The sequence below is a fragment of the Carassius gibelio genome, chromosome A6 (assembly GCF_023724105.1).
Source record: "Carassius gibelio isolate Cgi1373 ecotype wild population from Czech Republic chromosome A6, carGib1.2-hapl.c, whole genome shotgun sequence".
NCBI lineage: Eukaryota > Metazoa > Chordata > Actinopteri > Cypriniformes > Cyprinidae > Carassius > Carassius gibelio.
The window spans coordinates 26,773,017-26,797,428 of record NC_068376.1 but is presented as its reverse complement, the minus strand read 5'-3'; the positions used below and the strand labels follow the sequence as shown (position 1 = coordinate 26,797,428).

The 24,412-nt window shown below is 40.2% G+C and overlaps 1 protein-coding gene across 1 annotated transcript; it reads left to right on the top strand.

Annotated features, from left to right (window-relative positions):
• The first annotated feature begins 15 nt into the window (after positions 1-15).
• On the top strand, positions 16-23,228 carry LOC128015904 (suppressor of tumorigenicity 7 protein-like). Its single transcript, XM_052600151.1, has 15 exons — positions 16-250; positions 1,589-1,671; positions 1,780-1,939; positions 2,020-2,074; positions 2,197-2,312; positions 2,415-2,493; positions 3,257-3,345; positions 3,427-3,527; positions 3,803-3,917; positions 4,024-4,096; positions 4,223-4,325; positions 10,976-11,126; positions 11,328-11,420; positions 11,856-11,995; positions 23,028-23,228. The coding sequence occupies exons 1-15, from the start codon at positions 82-84 to the stop codon at positions 23,121-23,123; spliced, it is 1,623 nt and encodes a 540-aa protein (XP_052456111.1). The 5' UTR covers positions 16-81; the 3' UTR covers positions 23,124-23,228.
• The last annotated feature ends 1,184 nt before the right edge of the window (positions 23,229-24,412 follow it).

Sequence of the window (24,412 nt, the reverse complement as noted above, 5' to 3'; positions counted from 1 at the left end):
GCCCTCTGCTGGAGAGCGTCAATACAGCGCTCTCTCCTCCGCTATCCCACAATTCTAATGTTTACGGCTAGTCGGTGAAAGATGGCGGATAGCAGTGGCAGTAATCCTCAATCACCCGGTTTCACGGATAAATTAAAATCGTGGCTTTACTGGTCGTGGACGTACATATGTACACTTTGGTTCGCCATGGTCTTAACGATGGTTTACGTGCTGAGGAGCCCACTGAAGCTGCAGGAGACCGTCAACGCAGGTGTGTGTTTATGATCAGCTTGGTGTTGTTTACAGCTCAACACAGGCTATCTTTCTGTTAATTGAAGGAAAAATTCACACAAATATAAAAAAAATCTACAATTATTTATCTCGATTGCATGCAAACCCATCTGAGTTAATTTTTTTATGTTAACGTCAGTGCTGGTTTGAGTTTTCCATGCAATGTCAATGAATGGTGACTGGAGATGTCAAGCGGCCAAAATGACTCTAAATCGCCATTAAGTACCATAACAGTAGTCTTACGACTCGTGCACTACATTACAAGTCGTTTGAATTCATACTGTATCAGAAATAGAGATGCATTTCAATTCATTACTGATTAATTTAATGTAATGTTTACTTCAGATAAAAGCAACTGACAAATGCAAGTCTGGAAAATTGTATTATTAAAAATGCGTTATTTTAAGTTTGACAACAATGCACTGAAACTTCAATCCTGTATCTCACAATTTGACATTTTATTATAGGCATTACTATTCACATACATATAATTTTTACACAGTACAATGTGCATTTGATGTTTCAGTAATGAATATAATGAAAGGATAATTTAGAGGAGGAATTTATCAAGACAATGTGCTAGGACAACAAATAAAATAGAAATCTTTTTATCTTGCATAGGTACGGTTTAATCATTTTTTTATGCAAATATTTTAGTAACATTTTGCCATGTTTTATGTGTTGTGTTAAGAATAAAAATGTTAAAATAAAAATTATATACATTTTTTAATGCTTAGTTTTTAAGATCATACATAGACTTTATAAACAGATGTTGACTATGTATGAGTGTGGAAATATTTTTTGTAAATTAATGAACAAAACAGTCTTACACAAACAAAGCCTCTCTTCAATAACTCGCTCAAATATATCTTATATATGAAATATATTTCAGGTATGTAATGTTTGAGTAGAAGCATTATTTAGCTGTTGATTTTAAAATGAATTTTAATATAAATCAAGAATGAAATCATTTTATAACCATAATTATTCAAGATATGAGTTTAGTCCTGTTTTATAATTTTTTAATGAGTTATTATAAAAATTAGTAGACTCTACTAAATACACCCTCAAAAATAATAATAATAATATATATATATATATATATATATATATATATATATATATATATATATATATATATATATATATATATATATATATTGTCTTGCTTTTTTCCCCTGGGACTTTAATTTGCAGAAGCATTTTTCAAGATCAAGAATAATGAATAGATATTGATTGATTTACAGGTGTTTTATATATATATATATATATATAATTATTCTAATTTTTGTCTTACTATATTGTTATTCTTCCACAGCCTCTGTGTTTTTAAACACTCTTACGCCTAAATTCTATGTTGCGTTGACTGGAACCTCCTCGCTCATCTCAGGCCTCATATTGGTGAGTCTTTTTCTTGGCTTGGTGAATTGGTTGTAAAATAACTTAATTAAATAATTAATAATTAAACTAAATTCCGTTTCAAAGCTGTGTACAATCACACTGTTTCAGATATTTGAGTGGTGGTACTTCAGAAGGTATGGCACGTCCTTCATAGAGCAGGTGTCTGTCAGTCACTTGCGTCCCCTTCTGGGAGGAGCGGAGAACAGCAGCTCCGCGGGCCTCTTCTCCTCGGTGAACGGCGATGCCGAGCCGAGAACCAACGTTGCAGGTTTTTGAAAAGTTACTGGCTACATGTTTATTCCTTCCTTTATATTATGAAGGATCAATATTATTTTCTCTTTCTTTCAGAATGTAAAGTGTGGAGAAACCCACTGAACCTGTTCAGAGGTGCAGAGTACAGCAGGTATATCGTTGGACGTTTCTTAAATGGTTTCAGTTCATTTCAATAACATTAGATTTTTAAAGTTCGATAGACTTCCATTATTTAAAAAAAATTCATATTCATTAGTGACCCTTTCATTCCAGGTACACTTGGGTGACAGGAAAAGAGCCCCTGACATACTACGACATGAATTTATCAGCACAAGATCATCAGACCTTCTTCTTGGGAGACACTCAGCAACTTAGACCAGAGGACTCTGGTTAGTTAGTCTCACGCTCTTTCACCTAAAAAAAAAAAAAGCCTTGATTTACTCAGAACTGATGTTTTATCATGATTGGTATCTCTCTTGCTTGTTCTGCAGTAATGCAAAAGGCCTGGAGGGAGAGGAACCCACAGGCACGTATTCGAGCAGCTTACCAGGCAATTGAGCTAAACCGCGAGTGAGTTTCACACATACATACTTATAATTATTTTAAATGTACTCTCTTTAGACATGGCTCATCTGGTCAGATTTGACAGCGGAAACAATCCACTTAATAAACAGCTTATTAAATATACATGAACTAGTCATTCACAGTATGATGGTACCATTTTGCTTATTTGAATATTTATATTTAAAAAGCAATGCTCACTTAAATCTAAATTTTTAAAAACATTTTAAAAGTTAATCCAGTTAAATGTAATCTTTAGCAAATCTTAAAATAAATGTAATTTTTTTTTAATGTGCATTATAATGACGATGCCTAAATTCACTTGGAATTTACATTTTTAGTGTTATATTTTTAATTTATTTAAATACACAACTGTATTAAATTTTTAATATAAGACATCTATTGTTATTTAATTACTGCCTTTCTGTGTCAGCCAGAACATGTATTTTTTATTTTTTATTTGATCATATAGTAAAATATTTGATATTGAATAATGTATGCTAATTTGCTCTCTGTTACTTAAAGATAATCTTTTAAAATATATTAATAATATAATAATACTGTTAAATGTAATTTTGTGCATTATAATGTTGATGTCAGATTTTATTATTTCTATATGTAACAGAATGTTATTGTAATATAAGCCTTGTATTGACCATCACATAGAAATAATCACTGGCTTTTCTGACAGAATTTTATCATCAGTGCATCTCTTATGTTAACAACGAATGTACTTTTTCTGTCTCTCACGCATATGACTCATTGATTGCAGATGTGCTGCAGCATATGTGCTCCTGGCCGAGGAGGAAGCCACAACCATCACAGAGGCCGAAAGGCTTTTCAAACAAGCGCTCAAAAGTGGTATGAAACTTTCACACTGTCACACATATACGCTCAGCATACAGTAACTCACACTGTCGATCGTTCTCTTTGCTTTCACAGCCGGCAAAGACACCAATCTTGTGGTCTACATCAAGCGCAGACTGGCCATGTGTGCAAGAAAACTGGGTCGCATCAAAGAAGCTGTCAAGATGATGAGAGATGTGAGCCAAGCAATATACTACCTACAAAGTTTAGTAGTTGTGGCTGATTATCTGATGGGACTTATGACATGCCACATTGACTTTTATAGAAATGATCTTAAAGTAAATTAGATACAGATTTCTGCTTTTTGATTCTTGGCCAAACGGATGAATCTAAATGATTTTCTGCAGCTTTCCACATTAGACAGAATTAATTTATTTTATTTCTAAATGGCATCTTGTACTTGATTATGCTCTATTGTGTAATATTGTTATTTTCTTGCTTCTTTGTACAGTTAATGAAAGAATTCCCCTTATTGGGAATGTTAAATATTCATGAGAACCTTTTAGAAGCTTTATTAGAGCTGCAGGCCTATGCTGATGTACAAGCAGTCCTCGCAAAATATGACGGTAAGCTCATTTCAGCTGATAATGTAACATCATGTTACATTATTTTTCAGATAGGACTAGGAAGTGATGCCAGTATCATTTTATTAACTATATATTTCACCTTCAGATATCAGTTTGCCAAAATCAGCTACTATATGCTACACATCTGCCTTACTGAAAGCCAGAGCTGTGTCAGATAAGTAAGTCCAGTATTGAATAGTATATTATTATATTATATTGATATATAAATAGTATATCATAGCATAGTTGATGTTTATGGATTATTTCTGTTGAATGAATCTATATGTGTGTGTGTCATGTGGCAGGTTTTCACCTGAAGCAGCGTCTAGACGAGGTCTCAGCACAGCAGAGATGAACGCAGTCGAGGCCATACACAGAGCTGTGGAGTTCAACCCACACGTACCAAAGGTTCAAAAAATGATTATGCTTTTTCACTTTTTCAACTTTAGTTAGTCTGTAATGTTGCTGTTTGAGTATTAAAAAGATATGCAAAGTTTTGAAGCTCGAAGTCCAATTCAAAAGGAGATATTTTATTTAACAGAAATCACTTTTCAAAAACTACAACAAACAACTGGTTTGGACTAAAACACATATTTTCTGGGATTTGTGATATCAAAAATATCGATGAATGTCGGAGACACGCTAACTTCCCAAGGCAGATGAACTTAGACTGGTTACAATCATCGGGTTTAAATCTCACTCAAATTGATTTGATATTGAAGCAATATTTACACTGAAGCTCGCAGGTGGCTATGGGAAGGGACGTAACATTTCCAGACCAGGCCCTGAGTGCTGTCAATCACAACAAAGACTGGCCCAGCTTACCAATCACAACACATTTTGCATTTCAGAAGGCAGGCCTTCATTTGGTACAGGAACTATTCCAGCCGTTCATGCCAGCCTGGGGAGAGAGGTGTTGTAATAATGTAAAATATGTGAAAACATTTTTTTTTAGCAACCTAGTATGAGAGCCTCTTCTAGTACACCCCCAAAACAAAATCAAGACTTTGTAAAAGAGCATAATAGGACCTTTTTAAAGGCTCCAAAATTAACTTTCTGCATTACATGACAATAGCCGATGAAATTAGAACATTTGCAGATTTGTTACTGCATTTTGCCTAATTTCATGAGTATTTTGCTTATGGCCAAGGGATAAAAATGATTTAACTGGTAACAAAATGTTAAACCACACTTCAATCTAGTTTCTTATACACTACCATTTAGAAGTTTAGAATTGAAAATATTTTTTTAATGTTTTGGAAAGAAGTCACTTATGCTCACCAAAGTAGCATTTTTTTGTACCAAAATACAATAAAAACAATATCACTGTAAAATATCAGTAGTAGTAGTACAATTTAAACTAACTGCTCTCTGTTTTAATACATTCTAAAATGTTGTGTTTTTTAACGTCATGGCAGAGATGAATTTCAGTTCCATAAGCCCAGTCTTCAGTGTCACATGATCCTTCAGAAATCATTCTAATATGCTGATTTACTGCACAAGAAACATTTCTTATTATTATCAGTGATGAAATAAGTTGTGCTGCTTAATATATTGTGAATTTTTTCAAGATTCTTTGTAACTTTATATTTTTATTTAAATGTATTTGAATCAGTTTAACACAACCTTGCTGAATAAAAGTATAACTTTCCTTAAAAAAAAAAAAAAACCTTTAAAAGAAAAGATTTGAATGATATGCAGTGGTATACAGTTTTGTTCAAAATAATAGCAGTACAATGTGACTAACCAGAATAATCAAGGTTTTTAGTATATTTTTTATTGCTACGTGGCAAACAAGTTACCAGTAGGTTCAGTAGATTGTCAGAAAACAAACAAGACCCAGCATTCATGATATGCACGCTCTTAAGGCTGTGCAATTGGGCAATTAGTTGAAAGGGGTGTGTTCAAAAAAATAGCAGTGTCTACCTTTGACTGTACAAACTCAAAACTATTTTGTACAAACATTTTTTTTTTCTGGGATTTAGCAATCCTGTGAATCACTAAACTAATATTTAGTTGTATGACCACAGTTTTTTAAAACTGCTTGACATCTGTGTGGCATGGAGTCAACCAACTTGTGGCACCTCTCAGCTGTTATTCCACTCCATGATTCTTTAACAACATTCCACAATTCATTCACATTTCTTGGTTTTGCTTCAGAAACAGCATTTTTGATATCACCCCACAAGTTCTCAATTGGATTAAGGTCTGGAGATTGGGCTGGCCACTCCATAACATTAATTTTGTTGGTTTGGAACCAAGACTTTGCCCGTTTAGTAGTGTGTTTTGGGTCATTGTCTTGTTGAAACAACCATTTCAAGGGCATGTCCTCTTCAGCATAGGGCAACATGACCTCTTCAAGTATTTTAACATATGCAAACTGATCCATGATCCCTGGTATGCGATAAATAGGCCCAACACCATAGTAGGAGAAACATGCCCATATCATGATGCTTGCACCTCCATGCTTCACTGTCTTCACTGTGTACTGTGGCTTGAATTCAGAGTTTGGGGGTCGTCTCACAAACTGCCTGTGGCCCTCGGACCCAAAAAGAACAATTTTACTCTCATCAGTCCACAAAAATGTTCCTCCATTTCTCTTTAGGCCAGTTGATGTGTTCTTTGGCAAATTGTAACCTCTTCTGCACATGCCTTTTTTTTAACAGAGGGACTTTGCGGGGGATTCTTGAAAATAGATTAGCTTCACACAGACGTCTTCTAACTGTCACAGTACTTACAGGTAACTCCAGACTGTCTTTGATCATCCTGGAGGTGATCATTGGCTGAGCCTTTGCCATTCTGGTTATTCTTCTATCCATTTTGATGGTTGTCTTCCGTTTTCTTCCACGTCTCTCTGGTTTTGCTCTCCATTTTAAGGCATTGGAGATCATTTTATCTGAACAGCCTATCATTTTTTGCACCTCTTTATAGGTTTTCCCCTCTCTAATCAACTTTTTAATCAAAGTACGCTGTTCTTCTGAACAATGTCTTGAACGACCCATTTTCCTCAGCTTTCAAATGCATGTTCAACAAGTGTTGGCTTCATCCTTAAATAGGGGCCACCTGATTCACACCTTTTTCTTCACAAAATTGATGACTTCAGTGATTGAATGCCACACTGCTATTTTTTTGAACACACCCCTTTCAACTAATTCAACTAATTGCCCAATTGCACAGCCTTAAGAGCGTGCATATCATGAATGCTGGGTCTCATTTGTTTTCTGAGAATCTACTGAACCTACTGGTAACTTGTTTGCCACGTAGCAATAAAAAAATATACGAAAAACCTTGATTATTCTGGTTAGTCACATTGTACTGCTATTATTTTGAACAATACTGTATATGCAATTGCCAATAATGCTTCACCACGTGGAGCTCTGGAATTGCAACAGTAAAGCAAAACTTTTGGTTTTTTATCTAAATTTCTGATATTCCAGTAACAATAATAAAAAAAGAAAACTACCAGTTTTAAATGATCGAATCATGATGCATAATGAAAATATTTAAGTTACTTGGCCACACAGTTTTATCTTACTGTTATTCACGAGTACAGATATATTGTCATGACCAGGAGGTGATGCTGTTGAAGCACAGTGCAGTCCTCTGCACTAAACTGAAACTTTCTAACACTGATACCAGAAGTGCACCATTCACAGTTTTACATAATTGCAGGTGGGCTTGTCAGCTCAAGACTGCCGAGCATAGATTTTCGTAAGCTGTGTTTAGGGTGAAAGTTGTATCACCTTTGATTTTCCTTTTGCTCTTTATAGATGTTTTGACCCTCCTCATCTATTGCTTTCTTTGTACCTGGTTCCAGCTTGCCACTTTCCAAAACACTAGATCAGACTTCAAAGTGCACTGCCTCTTCGCACCCCACACAGTCTCAGACGAAGGGTATTTACGTGCTGTATCAGACTACAAAGTGCACCTGTTTGAAATGTTCAACAAATATCAAAACACACACAGACGTACACCTGGTCTTTCATATGCCAAATCTTTTTAACCCTAGAGCAAAAAGGATGATCCAGAATGAGCAAAGAGGGTGTAGAATATCAGTAGTATTACTGTTACATTTATGTGATCAAACAGAGAATAGTCTGTCCTAAAGGTATAACCTACAACCTTATAGATTGTGTATTTTGTTAAACTTTTTGAATTTGAGCAATGCGATAATAAAATGTTTTAATTATTTATTTTTACAGTAATATTTTACGCTATTATTACGTAAGCAATAAGTTACAGAAGACCATTTACAGTATGTAGTAACAGTATCATAAAATCGAAAAAGTATCTTATGCTCAAAAGTATCTTATGCTCACCAAGGCTTCATTTATTTGATAAAAAAAATAAAACTGTAAAAACTGTAATACTGTAAATTATTTTAAAAATACAGTAAAAATATTTTACGATTAAAAAAAAACTTTTCTGTTTAATATATATTTATACATCAAATCTAATAAATGTAATTCTAAAATGTAATTTATTAATGTGATGACAAAACGTAATTTTCATTTTTGCTGCTAAATATTTTTGTAGAATCCTTTTTTTTTTCAGGATTCTTTGTTGAATAGAAATTTAAAAAGAGCAGGATTTTTAAAAATCTTTTATAACATTGTAAAATTCTTTAGTTAACTTTGATCGATTTAATGCATCCTTGCTGAATTAAAAAATAATTAAATAAATAAAAAAGCTATCCCAAACCTTTGAATGGTAATGTATCTTTTTCACCCATACATACTATTAAGTCGTAATGTTAGTGTATATTATACAAAATAAAGTAGAATTATTTGGTAATAACCTTTTAAAAAAAAACATTTATTTCATCACATAAATTTTCATATTAAATTTGACAGTCCAGAAAAATTACAATACTTGATGTCATCTGTCAGTGTACACATGTACCTCACCTTTGCATCTCCAAGACCACCGTAGTGTGACATCATCATTCATTGTCCGTTGGCTCAAGTGAAATGATATATGAGACTGACTGACAAAGAGGCTTATGGGAGTTTAGCAGGGGCTTAAAAGAAACCTCCACATAAAAGAGACCTATCACTGACACTTGATCTGCCATAAAAGAGGTGACCATGTGTGTGCAGACATGTTGCATAGGACAGCTGCCTGTCGAATGTCAGCATGATCATAAAGCTAAATTACTCATGTCTGAACACTTGTTTGTGTACATTTTGACATATACACTGTGGTGATTGTTACAGAAAAATACAGAGATTTCTTCATAATTCAGAAGGTGTGCATGACACCTTGTAGAGGAAATCAGTTGAATTGAGCTGTAATGTACAATAATCACAGCCAGGGATATTTGGGAAGGTTATCCTCTGGATAATACCATTTAATCCTGCTGTATTGCCCTCCACAACATTCACCCCGGGGCCCGGAGTCGGGGAGACTTTAAGTATACAGGCTCAGTGTAAGCATAAAGCTCTCATATCTAAACTCTAAGAACTGTCTGTAAAAATATGGCTCAGTATACTGTGTTCTTATGAAGTATAGATTTTTCACAGGTGTTTATCTATGTCTTGAATAATCATTGCATATTGTAGTGCTTCATGGTGGAAGGAAATGTCCGGAAAATGTCCTGGTAATTATCTGCCAGAACATTATCCATTTTTCTATAATATTTTTCCCCTTACAGTGTACGGGTAAACATCAGGGTCCAATTTCACCCCAATATCAAGGGGAATATAATAATATATATTTTGCATTAAGAAAAGAAAGTTTTTGAAAAAACATTTAAAGGGGGGGTGAAATGCTCGTTTTCACTCAATATCCTGTTAATCTTGAGTACCTATAGAGAAGTACTGCATCCTTCATAACTCCAAAAAGTCTTTAGTTTTATTATATTCATAAAAGAAAGATAGTCTGTACCGATTTTTCCCAGAAAAACACGACCGACTGGAGGCGTGACGTGTGGGCGGAGCTAAAGAATCACGAGCGCCAGTAGGCTTTTGCGTTGAGAGCATGTGGAAGCTGTGACATTATCGTGAGGACAAAACAATCATCCAAAACAAACCATGGCTAACAGTCAGATTCAGCCGTTTATTTATGATCCAGAATCAGATCCCGAGGCTGAAACTGAACGAGAGCAGCAGCAGCAACGACTCGCTCCGAGCGGGGCTCGAACCCGGGTCTCCGGCATGGGAGGCGGACGCACTAACAAGGAGGCAGAGACATTTTAAGCAGTTTTACTCACCGCCTGCAGTTCCAACACACGATCGTGACCCTTTTTCGTTGGGATTGCATCATCCTTAAGAAATAAACGATATGCAAATCCGTCGTCAAACTGGGCCTTGTTTGTAAAACAAGCATCTTCGAAATGCAGGGAACAAACAAAAACACTTGCACAACTCCGTTGATGCTCTGTAAAAATAAACTCCGTCCACTGGTCCCTTAATGCTGTTTTTTCTTTGGTAATCTGTGCAGGGTTGTCTTGCCCTGGCAACCAAAAACACACTTCTTTTGTGACATTTCGTGATGCTCTCGCTCTGATCAGTGAGTCTGTGCTCAGCCTCTCAGTGCTCTGCTATACGGGAGCGCGCGCTCTTCCGGCAAACGTGCCCTCAGGACCCATATAAGGAAATTCCGCTCCATCTAACGTCACACAGAGCCATACTCAAAAAAAACTTTCAGAAACTTGTGGCAAACCGGAAGGAGTATTTTTGGAACCGAAATACTCCTTCAAACGTACAACTTAATTTTTGAAACTTTGTCCATGTTTAGCATGGGAATCCAACTCTTTAACAGTGTAAAAAACTCAGTATGCATGAAATAGCATTTCACCCCCCCTTTAATGACCTTTTCGTCATTGTAACACTATTTACATGGCACACTATCCTCTGTAATTCACATTACCATAATGCATTTTTTAATTTGATAGTTTTTATGTATGTATTTATTTAAATACCATTTTAGTAATGCATATTATAAATAATGTATTTATATAGTGAAAAATATTTTTTCATTTTCAGTAATTGAAAGTAACTTTTCACATTTCTTTTCTCAGTTAAAAATGTAAATTAAAGTGTTTTGTGTCGTTGCAGTATTTATTAGAGATGAAGAGTCTGATTTTGCCACCTGAGCATATTTTGAAGAGGGGAGACAGTGAGGCGGTGGCGTACGCTTTCTTTCACCTGCAGCACTGGAAACGGGCAGAAGGGGCACTCAACCTGCTACACTGCACATGGGAAGGCAGTATGTACAGTGCACATCTTTTCTTATTACATGCCACCACATTCTTGTATAGAATGTGATGATTACTGTACTCATTTACCATGAAAATTACAAGGTACTTAAAAAAAGCAAGGAATGGTTTTATCATCATGGGAGTATCCATAAGCTGTTTACTGTAAATAATCTTACCTGAGGCCATTCAACACTTTTTGACTCCTGTAGCTTTCCGGATTATTCCATACCCCCTTGAAAAGGGACATCTCTTCTATCCTTACCCAGGATGCACAGAAACCGCAGACAGAGAGCTTCTGCCTTGTAAGCATACAGTACACTGTATATCTCTATATATCTGTTATATACAAATATTATCTGTTAATGTGTGGTCACATTAAGTATTTAGTAGTTTCAGCAAAATTGCATGTGCCAGAAAGGTCCATTGTCAGTAATGTAGAGATGTATGTAGCACAGGTTACACAGAAGTAACTTTCAAATACCGCAGCTTTCTGTTGGTCAGTGTGGTGAATTCACATGACCAACCTGAACATGAGCAAAATCTGTGTAATGAACTATTTCACCCCATGCTAAACTCAGATTGCACACATTCCCATTGGAATTACAGGATTTTGCCCCCAAAATTTTGTTGAGCAGGAGATGTGACAACAACATTTGCATAAGCATATAGTGTTAGAAGTCAAGTGGTGTGAAAATAACAGGAAAATAGGGTATTTACTGACCTGTTTTTTCTTCCAGCATTTCATGAGGTCTCAGTGTACCCGAAGAAGGAGCTTCCTTTCTTTATCCTCTTCACAGCGGGCCTGTGCTCGTTCTGTGCCATGTTGGCCATGCTCACACACCAGTTTCCAGAGCTTATGGGGGTCTTTGTCAAAGCCGTGAGTATCTGTATGCCTCACCGAACCCAAGAGTGTGTTTTTTTTTTTTGTTTTGTTTTTTTGCTTTTCCTCATCCCTCTGTGCCCTAATTATTTATGATTTTTTTGTTTAGAAGAGAAAGTACAGAATCACTCAGCTCCCAAGATAAACATTTCATTGTGTTGCAATTTAGGAAAAGTCTCAGTCAATGGCACTCTGGAGTCTAGACAGCACAATCTACGGCTCATTATGAGACCAATAACTCTCTGTATTTTCTTTACCATGGGTAAAGTTTTTTTTTTTACTTGTAAAAATTTTTTTATAGTTCAAGATTATTATTATTTATAATTTACATTTTAATTATATATAAAAAAATCCTAATAATAATGTATGTAAATTAGTTATATTATATCATATTATATTATCAGTATATATATGTGTGTGGTAACATATTTACATTAACATTTATTCATTTAGCAGACAATTTTATCCAAAGCGACTTACAAATGAGGACAGTGGAAGCAATCAAAAACAAAAGAGCAATGATATATAAGTGCTATAACAAGTCTCAGTTAGCTTTACACATTACACGTTTAGAATAGAAAAAGAATAGCAAGCTAGTGTTAGAGGGCTTTATATATATATATATATATATATATATATATATATATATATATATATATATATATATATATATATATATATATATATATAATATTACATTATAATAATATCATATATTAGTATATTTTCTGGATAATGTTTTATATTATTTCATATTCGTCTGACAACATTTAGCCCTTTCAAAGGCCAGGATGTGCATTTTGTGATGGTGCATTCTTTCTTATCGTTGTTTACATTCATTTGGGTGAATTAATAGCAAGTGATTGATTTCAGAACAAGTTTGAGTTGTTGCACTAGACGCAATGAAAGGACCTTTCCTCCGACTTGCATTCAGAGTCTCTCTTTTTCCGTGAATACTCCCTCGCTTGCCCATGCACACACATGCATGCTTTGTTCCTCGTCCACTCATAATTTCCACTAATTTGTAATTGCAATAAACTCCTTAATGTGAGGACATGCAGTCTCATCAGCCTTTATCTTTTTATCACCCTCGTTTGTCATGTTACAACATGTATTTACGTTAGCATTATCTGTTTCCTGGATCTACATTAAAATGAATACCTCTCCAGCTTCCGCTCTGCCCAGTTTTCCTCCCTCTCCGATGCACAGCCCCATGCTTCCTTTCCCATATTCCGTCATAAACATCTGTTCATCCGTGAAATGGATCGCTTCATAAACACTTTAGAGGCTTGTTTATGGTGGATTGAACTGTAGAGGTTTCTGTGCTTTTCAAAGACATATTTTCATGCCAGCTTCATAGTCCTGAAGCTTGTTGCCATCTAGTTTTTTTCCCCTCCTTGTTTGTGTCGGTCAGGACCTCCATGTAGTATCCCAGAGGGACAAACTCTGTCATACATAAGTCTAGCACTTCAGGCACTTTAAAGGCAATGTTCTGACAGCTTGTGGATCAGCCACTCTGGGGTGCATTTCTCAAAAGAATTATTAGCTAACTGTGGTCGCAAGTTCCACTGAACTCATGGTAATGATGGAACTTGCGGCCATAGTTGCTTTTGGGAAACACAACAACACTGCTTTCCTATTTAGTTTCTTTAGGTTGGACAAGCATTTCTCATAGTTTTCCTCATGTCAACATCAGCTCACATTGGCCCCAGTCATATTTCTGTTTAAATTCATAGTAATGTAATTTCACAAAACAATTGTATGGTAAAAAGGATGTTTACTGTACTACAGGATTAAATTACTGCACAGTCACTACCAGCGATTGGAAATTAAACCTCAAATATTTCAATATTTTAGTTAATATTCAATATGAATAATTGTTGATTATAAATATTTTTTTCAGGTTTGTCTTTTCTTATCTTTTACCTTTATAAATCCTAAATATAAAGATATAATTATAAATGTAAATCATAATTTATACTTATAAGTCTAAAAAATAGATATAACTCTTAATACATAAATGAAATTAATATATAGATGTAAATCTGGATATATGCAGTTATAGGTCTAAATAAATAAATGTAAATCTGAATTTATAGTAATATAAGTTTGAAAATATAGATAAAAATTGTGCTACTATATATATATATATATATATATATATATATATATATATATATATATATATATATATATTAGTGGTGGGCTGTTATCGGCTTTAACGTGCTGCATTAACGCGAGACTCTTATTGGGCGATAAAAAAAATATCACCGTTAATCTATTCTCAAAGTTGGGTTGGGAGCTGGGTCTATACTAAGCAAGCTATGATTACTTTCAGCTTGATATTTTATATAACTGACTGGCTGAGGCCAGCCTAACGGACAGCGACACTGAACCAAGCTCTCTTCTGCGAAGTTCCCTCTCGAGGCGGTAACTCAACATTACGTCAGCTAAGACGTATATGGGAACTTCTCCCTTCTCCACTTTTGCTGAAATCTTATTGGCTCACGCCAGCTGGGGACAGCTGGCCAATTGACGCGAAGCATGCAAATACTGACAGGTTCGCGGGCAGTATAAATTGCATGGGCGCGAAAATTACGTCAGAATCTCTTTCTTCACTCTATGAAGTTATCTTCACGCTTGAAGTCTTTTATCTACCATCGTGGAAGTTGCATCAGAGGATTACTACTGTTCCTCTCTGCATCCGATGGCAGCTACTTGCCAGATTTGTGCGGGTCCCCTCGACCCGCAGGACCCTCATCTGTTCTGCGTCTCCTGCCTGGGCCTCGCCCACGCAGAGGCAGCTTTCTCGGATGACACGTGCGCCCACTGTGCCGAGCTGCCAGTGCGCGCCCTCAGAGCCAGGAGGGAAGTGGCTCGGGCAACAGCAGGGATGAGACCCACTGCCGCCAGCGAGCCGCTGGTGGGCTCTCCCCCGCCCCAAGACGAGATCGGCGCTGTTAGTTTCCCAGACGATGGCTTCCGCCCCCCCCGGGCCGTCGCAGACTTCGTCTCCTTCGGAGCTAGCGAGGCAGACGACTCCATGTCGCTCTCTGCATCTGAGAAGGATTGGGCGACTCAGTCAGACCGCCCCGACCACGAGGGCCCTGCAGACCTCCAGGAGGAGCTCGTCAGGATCCTAGGCAAGGCCGTCACGGAGCTGGACCTCTCCTGGAACGCACCTGACGAGCCGGTAAAAAGCAAGCTGGACACGTGGTTTCTCCAGTCGAGCCGCCGCCAGGCCGCATCGAAGAGAAGCACCCCGTTCTTCCCAGACGTACATGAGCACATGGTGAAGTCGTGGGCTGCACCCCAATCGGCGCGCACCCACTCTGCCACGCAAGCCATGTTCGCACACGTGGACGGGGCGGAGGCCCACGGGTATGTGCGCATGCCCCCCGTCGAGGAGACTGTTGCTGCGCACCTGTGCCCGTCTTCCTCAGCGTTGGGTTCCGACCGCAGCCTGCCCTCCAAGCCGTGCAGGTTTACAGCTCACCAGGCGGACAAAGCCTATGCTGCTGCAGGGGAGGCAGCTTCTGCCCTTCACGCCATGGCTATTCTCCAGGTGTTCCAGGCGAAGCTTCTTCAGTCCATCGATGACGGCGCGGTTGATACTGACGTCATAAGGGATCTGCGCGCGGCAACCGATCTCGCGCTGATGGCTACCAAGCGCTCCGCTCAAGCCATCGGCCGTTCCATGGGTTTTATGGTCGTCCTTAACAGGCACCTATGGTTAACCCTAGCTGACCTGAAGGACGCGGATCGCAGGACGCTTCTAAATGCTCCGGTCACTCCCTCCGGCCTCTTTGGTGATGCCGTGGAGTCGGTCACGGAACGTTTCTCCGAGACTCAGAAGCGCGCAAAAGCCATGAGCCACGTGATGCCTCGTCGCTCACTTCAGTCCTCATCCGCGAGGTCCCGCTCTTCATCAGCGCCTCGCCAGGCCCTAGGACCGGCTGGACAGCCCGCCGTGACGCCTCGCCCCGAGCCGAACGCCCGTTTCGGCCGAAACAAGCAGTGGTCTGGGCCTGGGAAGAGGCATCGGGGTAGGAAGAAGAGCCCGCGCCGCGAGAGAGCCAGCGCATCTTCCTCGGCTGCAAAGCCATCCTCCTGACGGGCCGCTCAAGAGGAAGAGAGAGCGCGCTGGTGGCCCCACCCCCAAGCGCCGTGTTCAAGAGCTTCGTGTCCCCCGGGTTCCTTTGGGCGACAAGCTAAATGTGTGTTTAAATGCTGTTTGTGTGAGTTCCACAATAAAAACATGTATCTCTTCACAAAGAGAGCTTTCTCTTCCTCGTGCACCCAACACTGTGTCACTCGCCCTGTCTCAGGACAGTGCAGAGTCACAAGCAATGATTATAATGGCCTCTCGAGGGCGCGAGAGTGCCAACAGCACACTATGCCTGCCACGGGCCGCCCCCCAGCCAGTGCTTCTAACCTCGCGGGGGCGGGGCCCAGGTCAAAGTGCACCCAACACTGTGTCGCTCGCCCTGTCTCAGGACAGTGCAGAGTCACAAGCAATGATTATAATGGCCTCTCAAGGGCGCGAGAGTGCCAACAGCACACAATGCCCGCCACGGGCCGCCCCCCAGCCAGTGCTTCTAACCTCGCGGGGGCGGGGCCCCGGTCAAAACGAGCCTTCAGTGGCTACAGTAGCCTTGGAGCTAACGCGTCCGCTGTGTCATTTTCTGGACGCATGGAAGGCTATCCCAGGCATTTCACCGTGGGTACTGGGAATTATTCAGCAAGGATATTCTCTTCAGTTCAAACGCAGACCTCCCCGATTCAATGGCGTGGTCCCGTCACTGACTTTGCCCCACAACCTTTCAATTCTGAGACAGGAAGTTTTCAGTCTGCTCGAGAAAGGAGCGATAGAGCGTGTCCCTCCAAGCGAGCAGAAAAGCGGTTTTTACAGCCGCTACTTCGTGGTGCCAAAGAAGGGTGGAGGACTCCGTCCTATTCTGGATCTGAGACCCATCAACCGAGCACTTCACAAACGCGCATTCAGGATGACAACACTAAAACAGATCTTGATGCAGGTACGACCCGGGGACTGGTTCGCCTCAGTGGATCTAAAAGATGCGTACTTTCATATTCAAATAGCGACGCACCACAGACGCTTCCTCAGGTTTGCTTTCGAAGGCACGGCTTATCAGTATTCGGTGCTTCCGTTTGGCCTGGCCCTGGCTCCCCGCACGTTTTCAAAGTGTGTGGACGCAGCGCTTTCTCCCCTCAGATCGAGCGGAATGCGCATCTTGAATTATCTGGACGACTGGCTGATTTTGGCCCACTCAAGAGATGTGCTAATCAGTCACGTGGAAACGCTGCTCCGCCATTTGGATACGCTGGGACTGCGTGTAAATATGCAGAAGAGCTTGCTTTTACCGAGTCGGACTATAACATATCTGGGAGTATGTTTGGACTCGATGGCGATGCGAGCCCATCTTTCTCGGGAGCGCATGGAGACAATTTCATCGACTCTGCGCCGTTTCAGACCGGGCAGGTCGGTTTCACTGAGGGATTTTCAGAGGCTTCTGGGTCTGATGGCGGCGGCTTCTTCAGTGTGCCATCTGGGTCTGTTACATATGCGACCACTACAGCTTTGGCTAAAAGGTCGAGTTCCGCCGAGGGCGTGGTCGTCGAGCCACAAACGAATTACGGTCACTCACAGTTGCGTCAGCACTCTGAGACCGTGGAACAGCACAGATATGTTCAGCGCAGGAGTTCCTTTGGGTTTAGTGACTCAGCGCACCGTGGTCTCGACGGACGCGTCAACTTCAGGCTGGGGAGCAGTGTGCCTGGGCGTACCTGCCTCAGGCCTGTGGTCGGAGTCACAGAGGACGTGGCACATAAACCGTTTAGAATTGGAAGCGGTTTTCCTCGCCCTGCAAGCCTTTCGGTCGAAGCTGGAGCGGCGACATGTACTGATTCGAACCGACAACACGTCTGTGGTCTCGTACATAAATCGCCAGGGTGGCGTGCGGTCCAGAGCTCTATTCAATCGAGCAGCGAGTCTCTTGTTGTGGGCGGACCTACACTTTCTCTCCATAAGAGCGGCGCACATCCCCGGTATCCTGAACCGCGGAGCAGACATGCTTTCGAGGAACGGGATTCCTCAAGGAGAGTGGAGGCTTCACCCAGGATCAGTTCAAATGATTTGGGATCGATTCGGCAGGGCGGAAGTGGATTTATTCGCCACAAGCGAGAACACGCACTGTCAGACGTTTTTCTCGCTATCTCACTCCCCTCTACCGGGAGATGCTCTGACATCGCGTTGGCCGGAGGCCAGGCTTTACGCGTTTCCTCCGGTGAAGATTCTGCCTTTGGTTTTATGCAAAATCAGGGAGGAGAGAGCGTCAGTTATACTCGTGGCCCCGAACTGGCCGAATCAGCCCTGGTTCGCGGACCTGAGAGAGTTAGTGATAGCTCCCCCATGGCAAATCCCCCTCAGGAAGGACCTGCTGTCTCAAGCGAACGGCACGATATGGCACCCCAGCCCCGAGCTGTGGAACCTTCAGGTGTGGCCGCTGCGGGGACCTTAAACGAGCGGGACGCCCTGCACTCACGGGTGTTGAGTACGCTTACGGAGGCTCGCGCTCCATCTACGAGACGCCTCTACGCTCTGAAGTGGGGAGTTTTCAAAAAATGGTGTGAGAACATCCAAATCGACCCGAGGACCTGTTCCGTGTCGGATGTTTTACGCTTTCTACAGCACAGAATGGACTGCGGGAGTTTGCCGTCCACGCTTAAGGTGTATGTGGCCGCTATTGCCGCTTTTCGTTCCCCGATTGACGGGCAATCGATCGGTAAGCATGGCCTGGTAATCAGTTTTCTCAGGGGAGCGAGGAGATTGTGTCCTTCACGGCCACCCTCCGTGCCGCCGTGGGATTTAGCTCTAGTTTTGAGGGCTCTAGCTCTACCACCGTTCGAGCCTTTAGCTTCTATTGAGGTTGAGGAGCTTTCCCTGAAGACTGCCTTGCTTCTTGCTCTCGCCTCGTCGAAGCGCATTGGAGACCTACATGCATTTTCGGTGAACGACGATTGCATCTGTTTCGGACCTGGCGACTATAATGTCACTCTCCGGCCGAGACCAGGTTACGTTCCGAAGTCTCTCAATACACCTTTTAGAGCACAGGTTGTTTCACTGCCCGCCTTATCTGCTGAGCCGTCAGCCTCGCACGATGCTGTTGCTCAGAGCGCTGTTTGCCCTGTTAGGGCTCTGCAGATGTATATGGACCGCTCGGCCGCCTTTCGTCAGTCGGACCAGCTGTTCGTGTGCTTTGGTGGATGTAATAAGGGACGTGCTGTTTCAAAACAGAGACTTTCTCACTGGATAGTGGACGCTATCGCGTTGGCTTACAAATGCCAAGGGAAGGATTGTCCCCTCAACATCAAAGCTCATTCTGTGAGGGCTATATCTTCCTCCTGGGCCTGGGCTAGAGGTATGTCTATCCAGGATTTATGTCTTGCTGCTGGCTGGTCTTCCCAGAACACATTCGCCAGGTTTTACAAGCTGGATGTACCCTCTGTAGCGTCACATGTACTTTCGGTGAGTTAAGTTTATTCATTATTATAACCAGCTATACAGTAGTTACCATGGCTGCTAACTCTGTGTTATGGTTTTACGGTTTATGCAGTTGTCACCGCGAAGCTGTCGACTCTGTATTTAACTCTAACGCTTGAGTGCTTATGTGCTATGTCTGCCCTGTTTAGTGCAGGCTTCACGTTTAATTGCATAAGATATGCAAATTTCGTTAGGGTCGGAGCAGATGTCTCATTGGTCTAGTTCCGCCTATCAGGTGCGAGCACTCTTAGCGACACGGCCATTGGCTGGAGCTGTACTGCTTATGTGTGGAGGTGATTGACTCCGTTCAGGGCTTATCTTCACTTCTCTCACGGCGGGATTTTATACAGTTCCCATATACGTCTTAGCTGACGTAATGTTGAGTTACCGCCTCGAGAGGGAACGTCTCCGGTTACTATCGTAACCTCGGTTCCCTGAGAGGCGGGAACGAGACATTACGTTAGCCGCCGTGATCGCTGTTTGATCAGCTGTGCTAGAGTTCAGTCGTGATTCTGACGTAATTTTCGCGCCCATGCAATTTATACTGCCCGCGAATCTGTCAGTATTTGCATGCTTCGCGTCAATTGGCCAGCTGTCCCCAGCTGGCGTGAGCCAATAAGATTTCAGCAAAAGTGGAGAAGGGAGAAGTTCCCATATACGTCTTAGCTGACGTAATGTCTCGTTCCCGCCTCTCAGGGAACCGAGGTTACGATAGTAACCGGAGACGTTCTCCTCAAAGTCCCTCCTGCACCGGAACGAACAAATACAAATCGCAGTTTGAAACAAACAACAAGATGTGAAAGAGCCCGATTCAGTACTCGCGGTGTTCTGGTGTTCAGGGCTCACGCAGAGAAAGGCGTCTCGAGACGCTAAAAATAAGCGTTTTCAAGTGTTTTGATCAAAACACTTGAACATCGAATTTGCTTATTTCTGCTCTAGTGCCGACAAATACATACGAAATATGTCAAAATATCCACCTTGGAAATTATGCTCGAAAAAACTGTCAGTTATTTCTTAAGTGAAAGTAAACAATTGAGGAAAAACATGGGATGTGTATTGGATGCGTTCATCGTCTCTTAAAGGGACCGCGCCTAATTTAGCTGCTGGCTGCTGTAATGTTAATCCAAGAAAATGAAAGAAAATCACTCACTGCTCTTGACTGAATTACTTAGTTTTAACAGTGAAACCAAATATTATTCAGACACCAGATATATTTTTTTATATAAATAGCAAAACTTTAGTAATGTGAGAAATGTTGAAGGTGTCTGAATAAATGTAGGTTTCATTGTATATTTCATTTTTACATTGAAGGCTATCCAGTGCTTTTTTATATTTAATTATTTAGTTTCTGTACCTTGACACCTACAAACTTGAAAAAAAGTAAACATTATGTAAATAGCACAAATAAATAAAAATAAACGAACATACAAATTAGACCATTTCAAACAGGGCCCACTGGTACAACCTTCACCGGTCCCCGCTTGTGCAATGTGGAATTAGTTTACAGCTTTTTCAAGCAGTTTGTGATGCATTTTGGAAACAGGAGATGTACATTTCCAATGCACCATCTAGCTTGAACACACCTATTCTGAATGCCATCGGCAGAATTCGAATGAGCCATTTTAATCTAGATTAATTTCAAGATCACAGTGAGATAAATCTAGATTAAAAAAATTAATCTTTGCTGACCTCTAATATATATACAGTATTGTTCAAAATAATAGCAGTACAATGTGACTAACCAGAATAATCAAGGTTTTTCGTATATTTTTTTATTGCTACGTGGCAAACAAGTTACCAGTAGGTTCAGTAGATTCTCAGAAAACAAATGAGACCCAGCATTCATGATATGCACGCTCTTAAGGCTGTGCAATTGGGCAATTAGTTGAATTAGTTGAAAGGGGTGTGTTCAAAAAAATAGCAGTGTGGCATTCAATCACTGAGGTCATCAATTTTGTGAAGAAACAGGTGTGAATCAGGTGGCCCCTATTTAAGGATGAAGCCAACACTTGTTGAACATGCATTTGAAAGCTGAGGAAAATGGGTCGTTCAAGACATTGTTCAGAAGAACAGCGTACTTTGATTAAAAAGTTGATTAGAGAGGGGAAAACCTATAAAGAGGTGCAAAAAATGATAGGCTGTTCAGCTAAAATGATCTCCAATGCCTTAAAATGGAGAGCAAAACCAGAGAGACGTGGAAGAAAACGGAAGACAACCATCAAAATGGATAGAAGAATAACCAGAATGGCAAAGGCTCAGCCAATGATCACCTCCAGGATGATCAAAGACAGTCTGGAGTTACCTGTAAGTACTGTGACAGTTAGAAGACGTCTGTGTGAAGCTAATCTATTTTCAAGAATCCCCCGCAAAGTCCCTCTGTTAAAAAAAAGGCATGTGCAGAAGAGGTTACAATTTGCCAAAGAACACATCAACTGGCCTAAAGAGAAATGGAGGAACATTTTGTGGACTGATGAGAGTAAAATTGTTCTTTTTGGGTCCAAGGGCCACAGGCAGTTTGTGAGACGACCCCCAAACTCTGAATTCAAGCCACAGTACACAGTGAAGACAGTGAAGCATGGAGGTGCAAGCATCATGATATGGGCATGTTTCTCCTACTATGGTGTTGGGCCTATTTATCGCATACCAGGGATCATGGATCAGTTTGCATATGTTAAAATACTTGAAGAGGTCATGTTGCCCTATGCTGAAGAGGACATGCCCTTGAAATGGTTGTTTCAACAAGACAATGACCCAAAACACACTAGTAAACGGGCAAAGTCTTGGTTCCAAACCAACAAAATTAATGTTATGGAGTGGCCAGCCCAATCTCCAGACCTTAATCCAATTGAGAACTTGTGGGGTGATATCAAAAATGCTGTTTCTGAAGCAAAACCAAGAAATGTGAATGAATTGTGGAATGTTGTTAAAGAATCATGGAGTGGAATAACAGCTGAGAGGTGCCACAAGTTGGTTGACTCCATGCCACACAGATGTCAAGCAGTTTTAAAAAACTGTGGTCATACAACTAAATATTAGTTTAGTGATTCACAGGATTGCTAAATCCCAGAAAAAAAAAATGTTTGTACAAAATAGTTTTGAGTTTGTACAGTCAAAGGTAGACACTGCTATTTTTTTGAACACACCCCTTTCAACTAATTGCCCAATTGCACAGCCTTAAGAGCGTGCATATCATGAATGCTGGGTCTTGTTTGTTTTCTGACAATCTACTGAACCTACTGGTAACTTGTTTGCGACGTAGCAATAAAAAATATACTAAAAACCTTGATTATTCTGGTTAGTCACATTGTACTGCTATTATTTTGAACAAAACTGTATATATATATATATATATATATATATATATATATATATATCTGTTTCTTAAATGTCTTTGAGATTGAGGTTATTGGTTATTAGTTCAGATCCATCCAACTGTTTTCTCTCTTTCCTCTCTTTCTCTCTCTGCAGTTCTTCAGCACCCTCTTTGCACCACTGGGTTTTTTTGCAGACAAGATGGAGAATTTTATGCCCTCCTGCCTGTGGCATCAACTTGCAAACGTCTGACGTACACACACAACTCACACATACTTGAAAACACTACTCTACTCGTAACGTGTAAGGTGCCGGTTAGCCGTCTGTACTGACAATAAAAATGTTTTGGCTCTTTGACGCAGCTTTGCTTCTCTTTTGCTACAGTATTTCATGCCATCTAACATGGTTGAGTAGAACAGCAGCGTTTACTAAACGCCTGTTTCTCAACCTCTAATCCCGCTTAAATATGCCTGCTATGGCCACAGGGAAGGTTGCCACTGTGATATAGTAATGTGCAATCACTGAAGAAAAAGACTGGCTTTCTATACCCTGAAGATTGGGTAGTAAATCATGTGTCTGTTTTTAGAAGACCTTTACTAAAAAGTTCAGATCCTCAGTATGAGGGTGAGTTGGTTACAAAGATGAAATAATATGTTCACACAATACTATAACTGTCTTTATCATCATAGCAAAGACTGCAACGCGGTTGTGGTCATGAATTTCAATCAGTTTATATATGATGATGTGTCATTCTAGAAATGAGACATATCTGGATGACATTTTTTAAGGCCAGTTCACACCAAGGACTACAACTAAAGTTTCAATAATCATTCTGTTCACACCACAACTATAACAATAAAGGCACAGAGGAACCATATAATTGGAAACACTTTTAGAACGATTTTTACCAGCTGATGATTTATACAAAATAATGCCAGTTAAAAAGAATACAGCTTCAAAGAATTTGAGCATTTAAAGCAGCATACTACAAAATTTCAGTACGCATTTATAATAAACAGAACATTACGGTGCGTTAAAGTGGATGCTAATATAGTTATTGTTATAATTCTCTTTATAGTCATAGTTCTTGGTTTGAATGGGAGATAGTTGATGAAATCATATAAAATATGGATGCAGATGTTAACATAATTGTCAGCCATGAAAAGACTTATCGGGATATTTCACCACAATATTGAATGCTAAATGAATTTGATTTCTACTGAGTGGGATTCAAATCATTATTCTGTTCAGGGGACTGAGAAACTAGCATCTTTCTAAAATGCAAGAGTGATTTACAGCAATAAAGAGTCATATTTTAATTTAACAACTATCTTTTATGCAGGAATCATTATTTGCATTCTCAAACATTTTCTTTCAGTTGTTGTGGTGCCTACTCAGGTAGGCTTTTTGGCGGGCTTTTAGAAATGACGTTTCCCATGAGAAGGCAAATGTAGGGTGCATGCGGGAGGTGTTATGTGGATGGCAGGTCAGTACAAAACATTCAGTTAAATATATACCCTCAGCCTATATATAAATTATAT